Raw genomic sequence first — 21,144 nt, 5'->3', positions numbered from 1 at the left:
AAAAGTTCAAAAAGTTCAAAACACAGCTGCTTGGATCATACTTAGAGTACCACGATCAGAGCACACCTCCACACTGCTCTGTACCCTACACTGGCTATCCATTCAATCCAGAATCAAACACAAAATTTGTTCTCTGTGCTAAGTTTCACTGACGGACTCTAGTCCAACATACCTATCCGACCTCACCCATGTGTACACACCAGCAAGATACTTACGCTCCTCTTCTGACAAAATTATATACTCATTATTCCCACTTTGAAAACAAAGTCATATGGACAGCGTTCTTTTGCATACCAGGGCCCAGCAACATGGAATGAATTGCCCACTGAACTTCGACACAAAGACACAGTGATCCCATTCAAGAGTGCTCTCAAAACTCACTTATTTTGACGGCAAGAACAAACTTAAAGACCTAATAATGTTTCCTACCTTAAATATTCTCAGCATGTTTTTTCTATGTTTTTCTAATTTCATGGTGTTTGTGTTTGTAATCATATAATTATATGTTTTTTATCTTATAGGTGTTGTCTAATGTTGTAAAGCGCTTAGAGCTTCTAAAGATTAGGCGCTATACAAAGTCCTCATTATTAATTATTATTACTATTGATGATATGTGAATTTCCAGAGAAGATTGTTACCAAGGCTTGCTTTTTTGGACGTGTCATGGCAAATTAGCTGTGTCTAGATATGTCAAATTGTACATATTAAAAATTCTTGGTGTGTCTCTGTTTTAATTATGCTAAGTACTGTTAGTTTTATTTTGAAATTGCTGTTTGCAGTGATTTTGTAAAATTTATTGCTTGTTTACATTGATCATTTCTATTCAGGTGAAACTGCTGTTAAAATACTTGTTTGAAGAAAAAAAGAACTTAGTGTATATACTGATTTGTAACTGAAATCCAAGTACAGACTGCACAAACCCATATTTCCCATCTCATAATGCACCAGGTCTGGGTCTGTGCAGTTTGTTAGCAGTAATCATTAGAACAAATAAGAGAGACCTTATTTGCTGACACATTATGTGATGGCAGGTCAGGCTCTATACTGTTTGCAGTTAGACTCAACTGTTTGCAGTGTCTGTTCCATTTTTAGTAGAGTTATGGACATTCCTTTGCACATGTACATCAGCTTTTTATACCAGAGTGTTGAATGCTGTTCCTCTCATTTTGGTTTGCCATCACAGGATCTTCTGTTGAAGGATTTACCATGCAGACTGTTGTGAGTGGGGCCTTTTGCAATGCATCTATTGCTCTGTTAACGTCCAATTTTTTCTTTTTATCTGCTTTTTTTTCCCCCCCAGTTTTATTTGCTGATTTTGATGTTAGATAAAACAAATTAAGGAAATAAATATGTCAGATCCATTTTTATAGCCTCTATAACTGCAAAATTTAATTGCATTTCTTTGAATTGGGGACCCTGCCCCCTGTAAATGTACATACGATTTTGCCATATTCTGCTTGATGTCTGCTGCTCTTATTTCATGATGTTTAATAATTTAATCAAGGGTTTAGTGAAAAATGTGTTTGCAGTTGTAATTTATGTACCCTATGCAAGGGATGACATGTTTTTGAGTTCTTCTTTTCTTCTTCTCTCCCTTCACCCCCCTCTTTCTCTCTCTCTCTCTCTCTCTGTCTCCCTCTCTCTCTCCCATCCACCCAGTGATTTCCTAATTTCTATATTTCTGAGTCCTTTTTTCAGTGTTTACAATGATCTGTGGTCATTCAGTTACATATGATATACTTAGAAATATAAAATAAAAAGATTTAATGGTAGGGTCTTTTCAGAAAGATTCTTATATTACTGAATGGTTTGGCACAATGTAGTTAGTAAATCCCATTTTTCTGCATCTTTCTTCATTTTGGACATTCAGAATGGGAAAACACACTTTTTCTGTTGTTGATTGCATGCTGTGATCATACACTGCACATAATCCATCATTATGATCATACACTGCACATAATCCATCATTGTGATCATACACTGCACATAATCCATCATTGTGATCATACACTGTACATAATCCATCATTTGTGTCTTGAAGTGACTATAACTTATAAACTTCTACATTAGAGATAGGTCCACTTGTTTATGAATGATATACTTAACAGCAAATCAAGCCCTAGTAAAGAGAGTGATACAGTCAGTAATTTTAGACAATCAAACTCTTGATCAATTTTAATAGTAAATCCAAAATGGGATTCAAATTTCCCAAAATTTTTTTTTTATAATCTATATAAAATGTTGTACAAAAGGCACAACAGGTTGTCCATGTTAATGATTTTCTCATTATTTAACTTTAACAAATTCAAGCTGGAAGTTCTTGGGTTCAGTTATTGCAAGCTTAAGAGCTGTGGATCAGTAACTGCCTAAGTTGCAGTTAAGACACTGGGATAGAACTCTTTTGCCTGTTTGTTTTTATACCTCCAACCAATCAGAGACAGGATACATACATGTAATACTACCTGTCCCTCCGGTGTATAATGTCCATATCCTGTCAGCTTCTTCATAAGAACTTGATGGATTTTAAAATAAATTTCATAAGAGGCTTTGCCTAAAGTCAGATTAAGTTTGGAGCAATTTCCAACCCAATGTTATGGAGTTATTGCCCTTTGATTTTGAACAGTTTCCTTTAATTGCATGATACTGGTGAAGGGATTCCCTACATGTTGACACATTTCTTGTTTTTTCTGACCTTCCATTTTACCTAATTGTGTTGTTAACAATTTCAAAATGTTATCTTAGGATTCTTTCAATTGGCCATATTAAATGAAAAATGAATTTATTAGAGCAGCCTTCCTTCCTTCCTGTTTGCTTACAGTAAGTTCTTGTCTTATCTATTTCTTTTTCAGCTAATTAATGTTGGAGAGGAAGTTCTCCTATTCTACAATGACCGTACATCATTCCAGACACTGATTGAATTGATGCAGTCTGAGTATCAGCGTAATGACCCAAATAGCCCACTAAAGTATCACATCAACCTGGTGCAGTTACTGGCATTTTGTACTGAAGGGAAGAATGTGTACACAGAGATAAAGTGCCACTCCCTCCTGCCTCTTGATGACATTATTAGAGTTGTCACGCACAGAGACTGTATTCCTGAGGTAGGTTTTCCAGTTTTTCCTTGATTGCCTTTTTATGCCAGGTTTCAGTTGTTCAAGGGTTTAACGCTATTTTTCAGCACAAGATAGGCTGTACATGGCAGCCAGTATAACTGGTGGAGGAAGAACCCTGGAAAACCCAGGGAAGAACCACTGACCCATGAGAAGCTACTGGCAGGCTTTCCCACGAGAAGCTACTGGCAGGCTTTCCTACGTACCCATGCTAGCTGAGCCTTGGACTCGAACCCATGCAGACAGAGGTGAGATGGTAGTGATTCGGAGCGGTGAGTGCTTTAGACCACTCGGCCACTCGGGGCCCCCTCCATGTTTCAGTGTTGGGAGTTCAGTGTATCTATCCTAATCATAAGGCAATATTTAGATTGTGAGATTGGTTTTTTTTTGCGGGTTGTAACTCCACCTTTAACATTATTGGCTATATCATGCTGAGGAAGTGAAAGCTAAGTGCCCTTCCCAAGGACATATTGAAGCAGTCAACCTGGGCTGACCAGAGTGGATGTGGAACCAATGACCCATGGATTATCCATCTGACACTGCATCAGGTGAGCTGCCTTGACACCTTTAAGGAACTCTGTAAACATTTTTTGTGTGGAATTTATGTATATTTCATAAGCTATTTGATACAATTACTCTTTGTCTGATAGGCTGTTATTGCATAAAAATGTTTCTTATTTTTCATTAGCAACAGTTAATAGGTTGACAGGATTTCATTTAAACTCTTGAATATTTTTTTTCAGAGCTTGATTCTGCCTTGATTTCCAACACAGTAAGTTATACTGGAGCAAGAATTTCTGTTGAATTTGCATTATTTTTATGTTCCAGAGCCTGCAACATGGGAACAAATTATATTGCTTTTTCTTCCAGGTGAAGACAGCATATGTCAATTTCCTGAACCATTGTTACATAGACACTGAGGTGGAAATGAAAGAGATCTACACCAGTAGCCATATGTGGGTCTTGTTTGAAAACTTCCTGCTGGACATGTCATTGGTATTGTTACAGATTATCTATAAGAGAACAGTCTTGTGTTTATGATGAAGTTATTATGTTATCATGAACCTAAACTTGTATTGCAATATCAGTGTTGGTTTACAGTATGGTCATGATAATAGAGTACTATGATGATGTTAGCAATGAGTCATTCTTTATAAAACACATTGAAGAGTGCAAAGTCATTGCATTCTAACTGGTTCCAAATGGAGTACCAAAGCCAATTCTCTTGTTTTATCCTTAGACTAATAATTTTATTTTTATCAGACAAGTATGTATCAAATATTAATGTATAAGATATGGCTGATTGCATTAAACATGCTACTGCATATTATTTATCTGTATTGCAGTGAGCTGGAAATTGATTTTCATGGGAAGGGCTGAGGTGTTTTTTTAAACTCTCTTATAATGCTAATCTTTGTTTTTGCTGATATAATTTTTATGCAGGATTTGATGTTGGTACACGATAAAATTGCTGGCATTTATCAGACTTTTGCTTAAATATGCCATTACAAATGAGATGCTGCCATTGTTATTTTGGCTATATCATTATACAGTGACTAGTTCTACTTGCTTATGCTCGACTGATCTCTGTTAGAAAGAGCCAGGAACCAAGAGATTACAGCTGGTTACCAGTCAAATTACTGAAATGATAATGTTGCTATTTTACACATCGGATTTTCATTTGCTAAATTATCAAATCAGTTATAAATATAGAGTGTCTTTCATGTAAGATAGCTATATATATAGTTAAGGATTATATTTGAAGGGTAGACAATTTTTCAAAAACTTGCTAGAAAAGATTCATTATAGTGGAATGACCAAACTTGAGACCAAACTGTACATGGAGCTTGTTCTAAACAAATGTGTGCATTCAGTATTGGACAAAATGATCCTGATGTGTGACCAAATAAGGACAAAGATATAAAAAAATATAGAAAAAAAGAGCGAAATCTTGAACAGTTGTTGTCATAATATATGCAGTAAACAAAATTGGAAGAAGTTTCAATAGAAAGCATCCTGCTGGCCCAGGTTTTTTGGTCAACTGCTTTTGCATTTGCCTTTCAAATAGATATCAGTAAAGTGAGTGTACTCAGACTCAGTTGGACCTCTTGTTGCTTTTTTTGCAGGTGTCTAATGCTACATCAGACAGAAAGCATGCAGATTATGCACTGGAAAATTATGTGACTGTAACAGTTATGAATGTCATCACAACATTCTTCAACTCCAGATTCTCTGATCAAAGTACAACAGTACAGGTAGGAAAATGAAATCTAGTAAAGACGAGGGTATAGCTTGGAAGTAGGTTGACAGAATTTTGATGCTGTCAGTGATAGATTTCATTTGCTTAAAAAAAACTCAGTAATGTAAGAAATACTTGCTTTTTGCTTTTTCGGACACGTTTGTCTAATATTATGAACTATATAAGATATAAAAATTACAATAATGAAGAGAAATATTAGTTGGCTTAACTGACTACTGCACATCTATAAAAGTAAGACATTTACAGTGGACACACCGTAAATGTGGTAACTGCATTTCTTTTGGTCACATTTTTGTATAAAATTATGTTTCACCCCAATTTCTTTTTAGGTTTTTTATATTTTGCAGATATATTTTAATTTCTGGTTTGATACTGATTTGGGATAATGCAAATTAACTTGATATCATTGATGTTGACATTTCATATGTGCTCATATTTCTTTCAGATCATTTAGTGATGCAGAATATTTTGTGTTGTGGCTTGTAGGGAATGAATAGTAAAAACATTTAGTAATCAAGGTCCCTTTAGTTAATTATCAAATTTTCAGACTTATGGATTATAGAATATATTATTTGGGTTTATTTTTATCACTTGTTATTTTTCCACTCTTTTTTTTGGCAGTCTCGGCAACCAATGTTTGTGAACCTACTGCAGGGAGCATTCAGATTGTCACAGTGTCAATGGCTGACTGGTACACAGGAGTATTATGTGCAAGAGTGCATTAAAACTCTCTCTAATATAGGTAACCTACCAGTCAAAAATTATCATTTCCATCTTGTCAGTTTTTATTCTTGTAAAAAAAACTTTAAAGATTCCTTTGGATAAAATGAAGTAATAATTGACATTACAATTATAAATTTGTACAAATTGCTCATTTGATTTTGAAAAGTAGCATATATGATTGTTTAGAACAAATTTATCACATAGGGTTGTTTTTTTTTATATATTTTATTTTTTGTATCTCATCTAGAGCTGAAATGTCCATTTTATGTAAATATGCAGCATAAGAGTTAGTTCAGTATAGAACAAAATGTTATTAAACTAATTTTTTTCAGTCTGAAACTATTTTGATATACATGTCAGCATACAAAGCAAGTTCTTTATATTCAAGCTGCTTTTTGAGGTATAAAAAATTGAGCTTGTTAAGTGGAACTTATCTAAGAAAGATTCTTTTTTGCACATAATTTTAAAAAAGGAATGATAGTCATTTGGTGAATCTTCTTTATTGAAAGTACAGAACAGTTCTTGTTTAAGTTTGATTTTGTAACATTTTTTTCTTTATTTTTTGCACTGTCAAACAGCAATATAACCCATGTTCTGTGTGTGATTTTTTAAGTTTGACAAAATCTTTTCATCTGCAGGAGGTAATCAAGTCAAAATGGATCCTGTTCAGGGGATTTATTGAAATGTTTTTTTTGTGTTTGATTTAAGAATCAAAATTGAATGCAAAACCTTTTCAGTAATTTGAAGTAGACATTGAAGTTAGCAAAATTGCTTTTTGTATAAATCATGCAGACATAAGATCCAGGGTACTCATTCTTGTATGATTTTAATACAAAAAAGATAAATACCTAAAAGAACACAAGTTTTTTTCTAAAGGTTTCAAGAACCCCTTTTAGTCAGTTCAATAGTTTTTTCGTACTTTTGTGTTAAATTCGATTTATTTATATAAAAAAAGCTCGGCAACAGCTTGGTGCGCAAGCGGACCTAATTTTATCTCAGAGTGAGTATGTGCCATCACTGTGTGACAGTTTTCTATGAGTTTTCTATTTTTAGATCTGCTGCTCCGTTTACTGTTTTTAAATGCTTGAATGTAGAAAAGAGCTCAGTTATTAGTATTACAAATACTGATATGCAGGTATTTTGGTGACATTAGCAGAACAGAGTAATGCCACATTCCTCAGAATTACGGGATGTCCAGATGTCAGGTCCCTACAAAATTCCCCCAAAAATGTAATGGGTTCCTACAATTTTCCTATATTTTGTCCAGATTCCTGTAAATGTTTTATTTAAAATATATACTTTGTTGGAAGTATTGAAATGGGTGAAATTATTTAGTAATGTCTTAGAAAAAGTCATTACCAATTAATTCCATAGTGTATTACCAACCAGTTACATGCATATTACCAACTTGCAATGATATATTTGGCCTAGGACAGACTTAGTTGTAGAGTATATGGAGAAGCTGTGTACATTTTTACTCATTGAAGTGCTTTCTGTGTGGTAGTAGTACATGCACTTGGCATAAAGACCTTGACCAGTAGCAGATATGATAATCATGTCCAGTTCTTTTTGTCTCCATACAGATTTCAAAAAAGTTAGTTGGGCACATTGCATTTACTTGTTTAGAACCGAAATTTTATTGGACCTTAGTGATCACTTTGATTCAGATTAGACTGGTAACCAAATTTTTTGACTTTAGTTGTCATGTAGATTCAAATTAGACTGATAACCAAAGTTTTATTGGACTTTAATTAAAATGTAGATTAAAATTAGTCTGGTAACCAAAATTTGATTGTACCATAGTTATCATTTAGATTCAAATTAGACTGGTAACTAAAATTTCATTCTACTTTTAAATTATTTATAAATTTAGTTTTAGATTAGACTGGTAGCCAAAATTTCACTGTTATTATTTAGATACAGATTAAACAGGTAACCAAAATTTTATTGGATTTTAATTATCATTAAGATTCAGTTTAAACTGGTAACCAAACTTTTATTGTACTTTAATTATCATTTAGTTTCAAAATGAACAGGTAACCAAACTTGTAGTACACTTATCATTTAGATTCAAATTAGACAACTCTTTTGGAAGAGTTCCATATGGAGATATAACAAATTACATGAAATAACTTCCCTGTCTGTTGGACTTTAGTGCATGGATACATATTGAATATAATGAAAAAAATTATTAGTTAATTCATAAATTGAAAGTATTTTTAAAAAATCTGAAGAAAAATAAAGTAACTTTTAAAGTGACATTGAACATCAATTTTCAATCTGTAAACATTAACACCTTTGTTACAATGATAGTATTCTTTGAGATTTTGTTTCTTGTATCATTTCAAAGAATTCCCAAGTGATAAAGGTTTCTAGTAAAGATTTCAGAACTCGCTTCTCTTTATAGTACTGTATTGCTGACTTATTCACTGATTATTTATAACAAGCAAGAAGTTACAGGAGTTAAAAACTTAAGTTTTGTTGTCTGCTTGAAAAATAAACATCCTGAAGTCACTTTCTATGATGAAATATTCTTCATTTAAGATTTTTTTTGCATGCAATAATTTGAAAAGAGAAAGTATTTATTTGATAATTGATAAATTTGCATGCTGTATACAGTCATATGCAAGTTTTTTTGTAAAGATTTTTCTGTCACCCCATCAGTCTCAGAAATGAAAATGGCTGTTTAAAAAGATTGTTTTAAACAGCTCCATGATTTCAGTTTTTCAACAATTGAAATGGAAACTAGGAAAGATTGTTCTTAACACAACATTTGTTTTGCCTACATTTGGTTAGGGGTGAAACGATGTGTCAGTACTTTTGCTTTCTGAAACAATACACATATAGATACAAGAGACGGAGAATCGATACAAAATGATACCTACCATATGCATGTTATTTTAGTCTTAAGCAGCCATAAATTATTATTAGTTGCCTTGTTATTCTGTAAAATTATAATCCATCTGAAACAGCATTTGCAGTCACTGGCACTCATGTTTACTATTAAAAAAAAACAAGATTATTTGAGAATACCCACTTGCCATCTACAAGTTAACACAATGTGACATGGTTCATAATCTGACCCCCCTGCCTTCCATTTTCGTGTTAATTATCTTAACCAGACGTATGTTCAGCATACATTTCAAATATGTTCCACATGTTTAAAGAAGTACTTTACTATCATTTAATAGTTGGGCCCCAAGTGGCTGAGTGGTCTAAAGCGCTCACCATTCTGGATCACTGCCATCTCACCTCTGTCTGCGTGGGTTCGAGTCCAAGGCTCGGCTAGCGTGGGTACGTGGGAAAGCCTACCAGTAGCTTCTCGTGGGTCAGTGGTTCTTCCCTGGGTTTTCCAGGGTTCTTCCTCCACCAGTTATCCTGACCGCCATGTATAGCCTATATTGTGCTGAAAAATGGCGTTAAACCCTAGAACAACAACAACAACATCATTTAATAGCCACTTTCATGCAAAGTTTCTACTTTGAAATGTATCTTGACTCCTTTGGTCGATTTGAAAGCTACGCTACCGGTGTTTTGCACATTGAAATATGTTACGTTAAAATCTTGTGTGGTTATCGCTTGTTCTGCTCCAGATTAAACAATAACCACCAATCAGAAATCAATGTAGCTTATTCTTTGCATGACAAACAGGAAGTATTGGCAGAGCAACGTAGAGATTTCATGGGAAAGTGTTAGATATGTCAAGTACTTAAGTGGAGATGCTGTCAGGATGTGCCATTGCATGAATTGTGCAAAATTTGTATGAATTCATGCAAATGGAGAACAGTGAAATGCAAGAGCCCACATGAAAATGCGCTCAGCAAAATATAAAAAAATTTATTTACCCGTTCTTGACACAACATGTTTTTCAGCTAACAACTGTTCCACATCTGGGTTCTTCAAGCATGACATGAATGGCTGTGAAACGAAATTTGATTAGAACAGTGTGTCCAGGAATGAAAATTATGGCGTAGTTTGAACCAAGAAAGTTTTACAAATGCGTGTTTCAAATATGAGATACCTAGAAAACCCAAAAAGTTTGACTCCCAGAGTGGTTCATTACGATTTTGTACAGCAAATACTTGCTGCTGATGATGATGACAATAATTTTTAAAGTTATGAAGTATATCAGATTATTGGAGCTCAGAAAGTGTTAATGGAGACACCAGTGAGTGATTTTGAGCCCGAAATGGTGTTAAATACAAGTCAGATGTACATGCTGAATGGGGAAATAAAATAGATGGCATGACCCTTTTAGTGGTATTTTTAAATTAAATGTAAAAAGGGCAGAATACTGAGCCAGATTAAGACACAGACAATTTAAAAGTATAATACAATTTTAATTTTTTTAATTAATCAAATTTGCCCTGCAGATGATATGCTACAAAACCATATGTAGCCATATTAGGGTTGAAATAAACTGAATAAATACGGGTTATAAAAAATGAAATTAAATAGCAATGATATTTATTTTAATACCTCTGTCTCCACAAGCATTGATGGACTAAATACCCTTATACAGCATTATGGAACAGATAAGAAATTTGGCACAGTTGTCGGTGACCTTGTGATTTAACAAAAGAAGTTTATGTTAATGAAAAATATTATTTTGGAGCAGATGTATCCAAAAGATAATATCTGTGATCTCTGGAAAATTGTACATAACAGTCACACAGAACAGTTTCCCAACATATTCAAGCTAACAAAGCTAGATATGTAAATGCCCCTTCAGAAAAAAGCATAGAACAACACTGATACCAAGAAAAGGAGCAGAGGATGCTGAGAATTAATTAACAAATTATTGCTTGTACAACTGTTGATTTCAGTAGAGTTATAAGAAAGTGGCATAGGAAGAAAGAGAGGCAGATATTGAAGTTTAGATAAATATTGACCTAAGACCATTTCTTCCTCCTCTCCTTTTTTGTTTCATAAAGGGAGAGGTCTACATTATGATAAAATCCTGTCATCATCTCTCCTCGGATTGTACATGGGAAACAAATTGGAGCTTCTCTTTTTTTATGCAGAGATATTTAACCAGTGTATGAAGGTGCTGATGAAATAAATGAAATCAGCATAGAATGGGTGATGGGGCAGATTTCAAACTGCTCAAGTTTATCAACTTGTGCAAGTTAAAAGAAAATTATAGAATAGAACTGGGTGTAGTCAGTGTTTTCCTTCCTAAATAACAAATACAAGTACCTGTGGCTGCAGCAATCTTTTGCATCTGCAGGAAATAAAATATGATGGATTTTGTTGGTATTCAACCTTATTCCCATGCCAGAATTTGTTCTAGATGAGGTATTTTTTACACGAGGAAATTGCATTATTTCTTCTGTTTTGAAGATAACATCCTAATGTCTTCCACTTATAACTAAGAAATGGAATTGGTAATAAAATGTTTTCAAATCATTCATGTTGTACAAAACAAAGGGAGTTAAATGGATTCACCATTAAATGGCCTAAAACATTAGATAAAACTCACTGCAACCTACAGGTAATCTGTACGGTAAACATCTTCTCACCATTGAGAATTGCATATAAATATATGATAACTATATGTCTGTCTGTAGTCTGCATACTGGAAATACAACCAAGAATGTCAGCATACATGAAAGGGCACCACCTACCTTCCAAAGATGTATATCGATATGTCTCGTATCACAGGCTGCGTCATGAATCGTATTGATACGCAGCACTGGTGTAACGTTTCACCCCTGCTTTTGGTTCCAGTACAAGATGTACAGTACTATTTGCTACCACTCATGCTGAACCTTAGTAATTCCACATTGTTTTTCTTTATGCAACTCTGCAGTCATCTTGATTTAAAATGCTTGTGAGTCATTTTGATTTAATTTTCATAGGTTTTAAGTGCTTTTAGTTGAAAGCATTAATTCAGAAAGAAAAAAGGAAGGAAAATGTGGAAGGTAGAAAAGGAAATGGCTACTAGAAAGCCATACAAGGGTTTGATCATTGAGACTTGTGTGAGTTTACTTTTACTTAGTACCATATATTGAAAATTGCTAGTTTTGTCCAATTCCATGCTGATAACTGAAACGAGAACCCATGCAAAAAAATACATGTTTAGAAGTAAAGTCCAGTTGAAAATTGTGCAGCTCTAGATCTACCATATATACTTGCTTATAAGATGAGCCCAACAGCAAACTGCACAGACCAGATCTGCCATCACATAATGTGCTCACCTTGTAAGCAAGTACATATGATATGCAGTCCTATATAAAATTATTGAGGAAACAAATTCCAACATTGCCATGGTTTTGGCATCAAAATCAGCTTGACACCATTTAGTATAGGAGAAACAAAATCAGATGTTAAGTATTGTTCAATTCTTCATTGTGGGTTTTCATCTAAATCTTGTATATTGCATAGCTAGAGTGGCATATTTGTTTTTTTAAATCTTTCATGAGATTATTTATTTGGGACTTGACTGCATTTTGCAAATAGGTGTTGGGGCCCTGAGTGACCAAATGGTCTAAAGCGCTGTCCGTTGCGGATCACTGCCATCTCACCTCTGTCTGCGTGGGTTCAAGTCTCGGATTCAGCTGATGTGGTTATGTGAGAAAGCTTGCCACTAGCTTCTCATGAGTTGGTGGTTCTTTCTGGGGTTTTCCTGGGTTCTTCCTCCACCATTAATACTGGCCACCATGTATAGCCTATCTTGTGCTGAAAAATGGCGTTAAATCTAGAACAACAACAACAACAACAAATAGGTGTTGTAACATTCAAAAGACATATAATGTCTTCTGAATGTTTGGTTTAGACGCGTAACAGTATTTGCATTAATCGTGCATTAAGCATGCATACAACCTTATCTTTTTGAAGCAGACAAGGCTGAAATGAAAATTCTGATGAAAGTTAGACTGCCAGGTCAAATGATGAATGACTGCATTTTATTCATGTAGCATACTGTTAGAGCTGCCATCATGGTAATCTTGTCACATTCACATTCATTCTTTGATGCTATGTAATTCTTTGCGCGACCTCCCAATTTGTATGCTAAATAAATTCAGTGAAATCTATCAAGACTGAGGCTGTCAACCATATTTTAAATGTTGATTTTGAGAGATTTCAGTTTATTAAGTAAATTGTCTTAATAAAAAAAAGGATTTTGGGACAAGAAATACATTTAATTTTTGTGAGGATTTTGTTTGAGGTTTGAGTCTTGAGAGATTATGCTCTAGAACTTGCCAGTCAAGTTTGAAACTGTTGTGATGATGGGTCTTACGTTTTTAAGTGTTGTGGGGAATGTAAAGTTACACTTCTCATTTCTCTGTCAATCAAGTTATTGTTTATTTTATTATTTTGGTCAGTTTCTCAAGCTCTTAGATTGTGCATATGGCAATTATACTGATGATTGCCAGATGCAGGATCTAGTGCCTACTTGTGCCTCTTGTTTTTGTTAATGTCTCAGTCATATTTAAGATGCTGTCTGTAGATGTTTTGCACTCATTTTAAAGCAAGTGTGAATCACCTTACTGTAGCAGCTCTCTCATTACTTTGGTCTTCTACACATTGCTTTGGGTTTGACTTTAAATTCAGTGCAGTTAATTCACGTGCCAGAGTAGTTGCTTGAGTTTGTCAGTCACTGGATGGATACAGATGTTACAAATACACAAAACTGAACACTCATTTTGTTCTGATATGGTACAGGGATACATTGAGGCCATCAGGCCGAGATGTATTCATATACTACCAAATCAGGTGAGTTTTTTGCCCTGGCTCCGAACAAAAAATGAATACAGTTTTGTATTAATACCCCCTTTTCATGCTTTCTAAATATATATTTAGCTTCACTGTATGAATGAAATTCAGAATATACTGGGATTTATAAAAATTTGATTCACTGCATTAAAAAAAAAGCTGCCTGTAAAAGTCAAATAATGCACCTTATTAGTTAGAATCACAGTGTGTGATACCAAAATAAGGTTTGAAAAGCTATTTAAAATGCCACATCAATCATGTAAGATGAAATGGGTATGTAATTAAAAAAACTGTTTGGCATTTGACCAATCAGAATGTTTTGTATCAAATTTGACCAATCAGGGTATGTTTTGTATCAAATTTGACCAATCATGGTATGTTTTGTATTACATTTGACAATGCCTATGCCACATTCAAAAAAGACTTAACTACAAACCATTCCAGCATTTGTTAAATAGGATAGAACATAAAATGTCATTGATTGAATTCAGTATGGCTGTTTACTATCATGCTTTAATGTGAAAATTACACATTCTTATATAACCAATGTAAATAGTTATCATATTAATCTTTACCTACAGTTCACAAGATTGCATTTAACAAAAACAGAATGTTTTATTTAAAGTCATTCAGAATATCTAACATTTGTATTTATCAGGTATTTTAAATGATAGCTTCTTTGTTAGATTTGCTGTGCTAGACTGTATTTCACTATAGACATAAGCCAGAGCTTATTTTATGTCAGATGACTATTTCATTTTTAATATGAATTGGTTTACATGTCATTAAATTGAAATTTATAAAAAAAACTTGTACCTCACTTATCCCACCTCCACAGAGGACAGATATTCGGATGAGTTCATGATATAGCATATCTCAGATCTGCGCATGCAGGAGAGTTTAGCTCAGCTGGCTGTAAATCCAAGTGAGCTTATGGTATTGCTCTGCATCTATCATGTGTCGTTCACTATCCATTGTGAACTGTGCATGCATCTGTCAGCTAATGCTTGTTACCATTCTAGAAACTTGAAATATGGACTTGGATGAGTTTAATATAGAGCTTGACTTGCGCATATTGCATTAGGTTGGTTAACCTTGTTACAACTGTAACGGTCTTATTTCTGATCCATTGTCAACAATCTTAGAATACATACTTGTATCATTAAAATCTCGGATGAATTTAATTAAGGATTACTGTAGATTCACACATACTAATCAGTAGATCGTGAACAGATTGGCTGAGCTTGTTGCCATTCTGAATGCCATATTTCTGATATTAGATTGATCAAGCATGGAATATATGCTTGTCGTTATAATCTCATAAATGTTTGACATGGAGTAAGATCACATGTACTAATACTAATTAGGTGGTCTTTAATCGGCTGAGCTTGTGAACCATCAGGTCAGACTCTATCCAATCCATTTTTGATCAGATTTGAAATACAGGCCTATATCAACAAGATTTTGGAAACTTTTGATCATGATCAAGATGCATATTAATGAGGTGATCTTGCCTCTGATTGATTGAGCTTATTACAATTCTAGAAGCTTTCATTCATGGCCCAGGATTTACGTTCTTGAAATGTTTTTTAGCAAGAAACTAAAGCTTAAGCTAGGCTTTTATGGTCTGTTTATTTTCAATAGAATAAGATAAGATATAAATAATATGACTGGGGGGAGAGGTGTAAGTCACTCTCCTAGCCTGCTGAATTCCATTGACCTAGTTAAGTTCCATGCAGGCTATCAGAATTTGAGGTTTTCAGCTTGTGCTCAAGTTTCTTGCTCAAGAAGTTTCAAGATTGATATGACAGCGATTGTTTAGTTTGAGGAAGATAAAGAACATGAACTATATGTACCACCCACTTGTGATGATTTATAAGAGTAATCAGAGATTGTTTGGAAACATCAAGTAATTTGAGCTGTCAGTTATGTTTTTATTTATGAAATATGAAGGAATACAATTCTCATTTGTAACTGTTCAGTTTTGGGGAAGAAATCTTCCAGGAAAAGTAAAATATGTGAATTACAGCATTAATTCACTAATATATAAAAGTTGCAAAGTTGAATTAAAATTACTTGTACAAGCCATCAACACCCACATATTTTCTAGATGTATATTTTACTGATATTTGTGTCCATCAAGGATTCTCATACCAACACAATTTTGGATTTTCAATTTTAATGTCTTGAACTCGTACTGTATGCCAAGACTGTTTCATGTTCATCATTTCTTTTCAATGCGAGGTTTTATATGCGGCATCTTTAAGCTTTCAGAAAAAAAAATTGCTTTGATTGCTTCATCGATGCTCGGATTATGCATTTTTTTTATGTGTTAGCTTATCTAGCATGCACTTAAGCTTGTGCAAGCTGCTTGGAATCATATTTAGCATGAAAATTCTAAAATGTAAGAGAAGAAAGTAAGCATGTTATTGTGTACACTACAAATTAGCAAGCAAATTTAAATACATACAGAAGATGGAAGCTTATCAAATGTATTAACAGTTATTGCAGATCCCAGTTACTTATCCAGAATAATAAAAATTTTAAAAAAATAATGCAGATTTCAAATTATTAAGAAGTAATTATTATTTATAAAATTGTCAAAAGACATTTTGTATTTTGTTATATCAGTCTTACTTCCAGTAATTCAGATTATTTAATTTGAATAATTTTAATTTTACTTGTTTCAGTTTAATCCTGTTTAATTAATTTGCTTGAGTTTCATTTAATCTAAAACAAAATTTCTTAAAAGTTTTATATTTTGTATACACCCACCATAAGGTGGAACAGATTATCTTATGTTGCTGTCTGTCCATCTGTCTCTTACAAGTTTGGTTTCTGCACAACAACTAAAGTTGTCCACCTTCAACAGACATTGTGAATGGCTGGCATTGGTTGGAGGAGTGAGGAGGGACCCTATCAACTTGGGGCTCAAAAGCTTAAAGGTCCAGATCATTCTAAAAGAAGAAAAATGGTTTCTGCATAAAACGTTCTCAACCATCTGCAGCTACTAAACTGGTTGGATAGTTTAAACATGAGATAGGGAAGAACCATAGTGATTTCAGGGTCCAATGGTCAAAGTCATTATCACAGATGAAACATTGTTTCTACACAAATGCTTGAGTTCTGCACTATCAACAGTTGCCAAACTTTGTCACGCACATAGGATAATTAAGAACCAGTGATTTCAGGCCAAAAAAACATCCAAGGTCACCATGACTGAAAGAGGGGACCATTCACCTTTACCAAGAAAAGACATTTCATTTCTTTCTGCTTGTGTTCAAATCTCACTTAACCAACATGGATAGGTGAGAAGGCTTGACAGTGATTCTTTCATGGGTCTTTGCTGGGCACTGTCTCTACCATAAAATACTGACCATGTAGGGCCTGTTGTGTGCTGAAAACTGCATTACCCTAGCCCCCCTCCACACACAATGACTGAAGCAAGCAAAATGGGGTTTGCACGATAACTTTATTTTTCCATCATCATTGGTTACCAATTTTGTGGATTACTTGTACCTGGGGCACAAATCAGTCGGATTGATTTTGGATTAAAATGGTCAAAGGTCAAGGCCAGTGTGACTGAAAGAATAAAATGGTTTCTACTCAGTAATGTTTTACATCACATATCTCAACCACACTTTATGGATGACTTGTTTGGGATTGGGGTTGGGAAGAAGCCTATTGATTTTGGGTTCAAAGGTCATAAACACTGTTATTGAAAGAACTAAATAGCTTCCACATGATTACATTAGTTCTATGTCACAAATTTGGACCAGACTTTGTGGTTGCTTTACATTACTCATAAGAATGCAGACTGTTGATATTTTGATTAAAAGGTCAAAGGTCAGTCACTATTGCTAGAAGGTCTGCTTAAATATTTAAGTTATCAGTGTAAAGGGTTATTAAACAACATGTGGGTGTATAGTGTAATATTCATGTTGCTCTTGTTTTTAGAAATAAGGATGTTTCCAAGGCTATTTAATTTGCTTTAAAATTTGAGTTACTAATGATTATTATGCTTTACCTTGTTTTTGTCATGCAATGTATTTGTCTTGTGGCTGACTGTATCTGTTACTGCACACAGTTGTGGAAAGTGGTCTCAACCTTCCAGTGACAGAGGAAGGTGAGTATTATGCACCACTGCACTTTGGTCAATCAGCAAGACGGCTTATATTTTATTGAAACACCTTTTAGGCATTGTAAGCACTGTAAATCAAGTTCAATATACCTCAACAGGGGCTATTCTAGCACTGAAATGTTAGGAAATCTCCTTCTCCTGACATTGTTTAAACGGGGAAATTTTCTAAATATAGGGGACATAAAAGATGGGGGACTTGATGATTTTTTGTGCTATTTTCAGCATGATTTTCTCAAATTTTATGTGAACCCTACCTCTGTACAATATTACAGCTCTAAAAATGGGGAAAATTTTGTTAGAAATAGGATAAAAATTAGATTGTAGCATGCAAAATGATTTGATGCATGTGGCAAATAAGCACCGTTGGGTCCTGACACACACATTGAAACTTTTGATATTGTTAATACCATATATAACAGCTCTGGTGGTCTAGTGGTTAGAGCATCTGCCTGGTGTTGGGGATAATGTGACTGGGTGGGACATCATGCTACATGTCTATGGCATGATGCCTTAGTGCTAGACATAACTATAAACTGCCACACTGCAGACATCATAGCGACATGACTGAAAAAATTTTAAAGCTACGTTAAAAGACACACAGTACCATGTATGCTCACTTATAAATCAAGTCCAACTGCAAATTGCACAGATCCAGATCTGCTGCCACAATGTATCAGGAGAGCTGAGTCTGTGACATTTTGTAGGATAATCACTAAAACATATCCTGATCTGCTGGTACCTCATGTGACTATAGATCAGAGTTAATGTTGTTACAGTTGGGCTCTTCTTGTAAGTGAATATATATGGTAAATATTCACCATTCTTGTAAAAGTAAAGTTGACATGAAAACAGTGATCAATGATGTCTTTTTGGGGGGGGGTAAATCATGTCAAGTATTGTCATTTTTTCTAGTATTTCCAATTGATACAGGAACAGCCAAGATTGTTTTGATTTATATATGTCAACCACATCCTTATACCATGAGAGTTGATAGGTCAGTTTGAAGGCAACTTCATGTCTTGGGAACTGACATCAGATGTTCTGATTGGCTTAATTTTAAGTCAGACCTGACCTTGTATTTAGGGAATTGATATATCATGGGTATTCTGAATGGCTTTATTTTAAATCAACGTTTACTTCGTACCTTTGGTGTCAGTTGATCAAGGATGTTCTGATTGGCTAAAAATAATAATTTAACATTCTGATGGTTTTTTTTATATGAACATTTCCTCATAGACCTAAATGTATTTCTATGTGTGTTGTCTCATCTGTATTTTTACTGGACAGAGTTGTGTTGCTTGTTGATCAGTTTAACATGAGATTTGTTTGTATTGATGAGTACTTGAAGTAGTTTGATTTTAAGCATTCTATAATCTTGTTTGGAGGAGTTATGGACCTTGAATAACATTTCCTTCTAACCCGAGTTTCCCCAACACAATTCCCTACAGAGTAACTTGCATTGAGCATGGCTTTTTGTGATGTACCTATCATTAATGGCTCTACTTACTCAGTGTTAAATAAAGAACTTTTTTTGAGTTGTCAGACCTTGATTTGCTTTGAGAAAATAAAGGTATAGTGAAGAAAATATGTTATTTCAATAAAAAAAATTTTTTATGGATATCATTAACCATAATCCATAGTTTGTGTAAACTTTGCTTTCTCCAAACAGGACCAAAAGCAATGTAAAATACTTCTTAAATGGGAATTAGAAATAAATTAATTTGCTCATGACATTCTTTAGACAGTATATTTTTATGTTTTCTGTTATATTGTGGAAAAGCTACAACCTTATCTTCAGAAAAAAAAAGTATAATTTTTATTGTCATATAATTTACAATGCAGATTTCAAAGCAGAGGAAGGTTAAGCACCTCTGACATTGCTTTGAATTTCTTTTTAATGAATACAGTTTTTTATATTCATTTGTCTGTGTAAGTTAACATTTTGCAAAACTCCACAACCTGAGTGCAGCGTGATTCAGTTCCATTTATGATAGCTGGTAATGAGTGGACTAATGAGATGTCATGGTAGTTTAGTGGTTACCACGAGTGTCCAGAAGGGTGCAAGTTCACATTCTACTTTTTGGATCAGTTAGGGTCAGCGACCTTGGTGAGTCTTTTGACAAGGCAGTTTACTCCAGTTGCCTCGGTGTTATGTAACCTTCATGTGTTACTTTGCCATAGAACACCAGCAGTTACAAATTTTCAGACAAAAGCTTTAAAGGTTCAGTTAATTCAGATTGTATGTACTTTGCACTAAATACATTTTATTTGCCAAAAATTATACTGGAAATGAGTTAAAGCTACAAGTTCTCATGAACTTAGATTAAGCTCTTCCCTACTGTGAAATTCAGTTTTATGTTTTATCGGGTAGAAACACAAGTGGGATTTTTAGTGTTTAAATAAGTAATTCAAGTAAAGTGCCTTGCAGAAAGAACACCACTTTAGTGGACATTTTTTTATGGTTGGTGTTGAACCCATGCCCTTTTGATGTCTTGTTGAGCCCACTAGCCACTGTGCCACCATCCATACATATATATATATATATATATATATATATATATATATATATATATATATATATATATATATATATATATATATTAAAAAGCAGTAATTTCAAATAATTAATCTAGCACATTTACATGTATAATGAATACTCTTTGATTACCTTAAATGTTCCTTTGGGATGCCATTTAACAAAAATTAACAATAAATTCAGATGATTCATAAGAATTGAGTGATATGTTCAACTTTGGCCCTTTGTAATTTTTGTAAAACACAAACAGTATGTTTATGTATTGTACAGTTTTGAATCTGAGCAACTGTGCACTCAGATTATGGAGTTATTTTTTTAATACATGGCCACCTGGCATGTGATTATTGATCATAATACTATGGCACTTAGATGTTTTGTAGTTTCAGAATTTAGTTGTTCTACATGCAGTTAATTAGCTAGATTCTTGTATTTATACATTTTTAAGTTATCTCTGAATTTGTTTTCTATCTGTATTCAGCATATTTTTTCAGTGTTGCCCTTTTTATTATGGTGTAAATACATGTATCTACATATAAAGTTGATGATAATTGTATGAACTTGAGAAGCTCAGCTAAGAAATATTGGAGTGAACTACATATCAGAATTTCATATAGCGAACTACACATCTGAATACAGCTCCCCTGCATTATAACAC

The 21,144-nt window shown here is 34.0% G+C and overlaps 1 protein-coding gene across 8 annotated transcripts in view; it reads left to right on the top strand.

Moving 5' to 3' along the window:
- Window positions 1-21,144, top strand: part of LOC149789196 (inositol 1,4,5-trisphosphate-gated calcium channel ITPR1-like) — a 346,253-nt gene that overhangs the window by 220,030 nt on the left and 105,079 nt on the right. For 5 of the 8 annotated variants that reach the window (XM_089975354.1, XM_089975357.1, XM_089975356.1 and 2 more), the window contains 6 exons: window positions 2,850-3,101; window positions 3,981-4,106; window positions 5,237-5,365; window positions 5,992-6,112; window positions 7,049-7,093; window positions 17,900-17,938. In XM_089975354.1, coding sequence (XP_089831480.1) covers window positions 2,850-3,101; window positions 3,981-4,106; window positions 5,237-5,365; window positions 5,992-6,112; window positions 7,049-7,093; window positions 17,900-17,938 — 712 coding nt within the window. The remainder of the gene's footprint in view (window positions 1-2,849; window positions 3,102-3,980; window positions 4,107-5,236; window positions 5,366-5,991; window positions 6,113-7,048; window positions 7,094-17,899; window positions 17,939-21,144) is intronic. The other 3 variants (XM_089975359.1, XM_089975358.1, XM_089975355.1) reach the window with 2 other exon arrangements.

This window comes from Sinohyriopsis cumingii, chromosome 11 (genome assembly GCF_028554795.1).
Source record: "Sinohyriopsis cumingii isolate HCF-2022 chromosome 11, ASM2855479v2, whole genome shotgun sequence".
Lineage (NCBI taxonomy): Eukaryota > Metazoa > Mollusca > Bivalvia > Unionida > Unionidae > Sinohyriopsis > Sinohyriopsis cumingii.
This window is presented reverse-complemented; position numbering and strand designations above follow the sequence as displayed.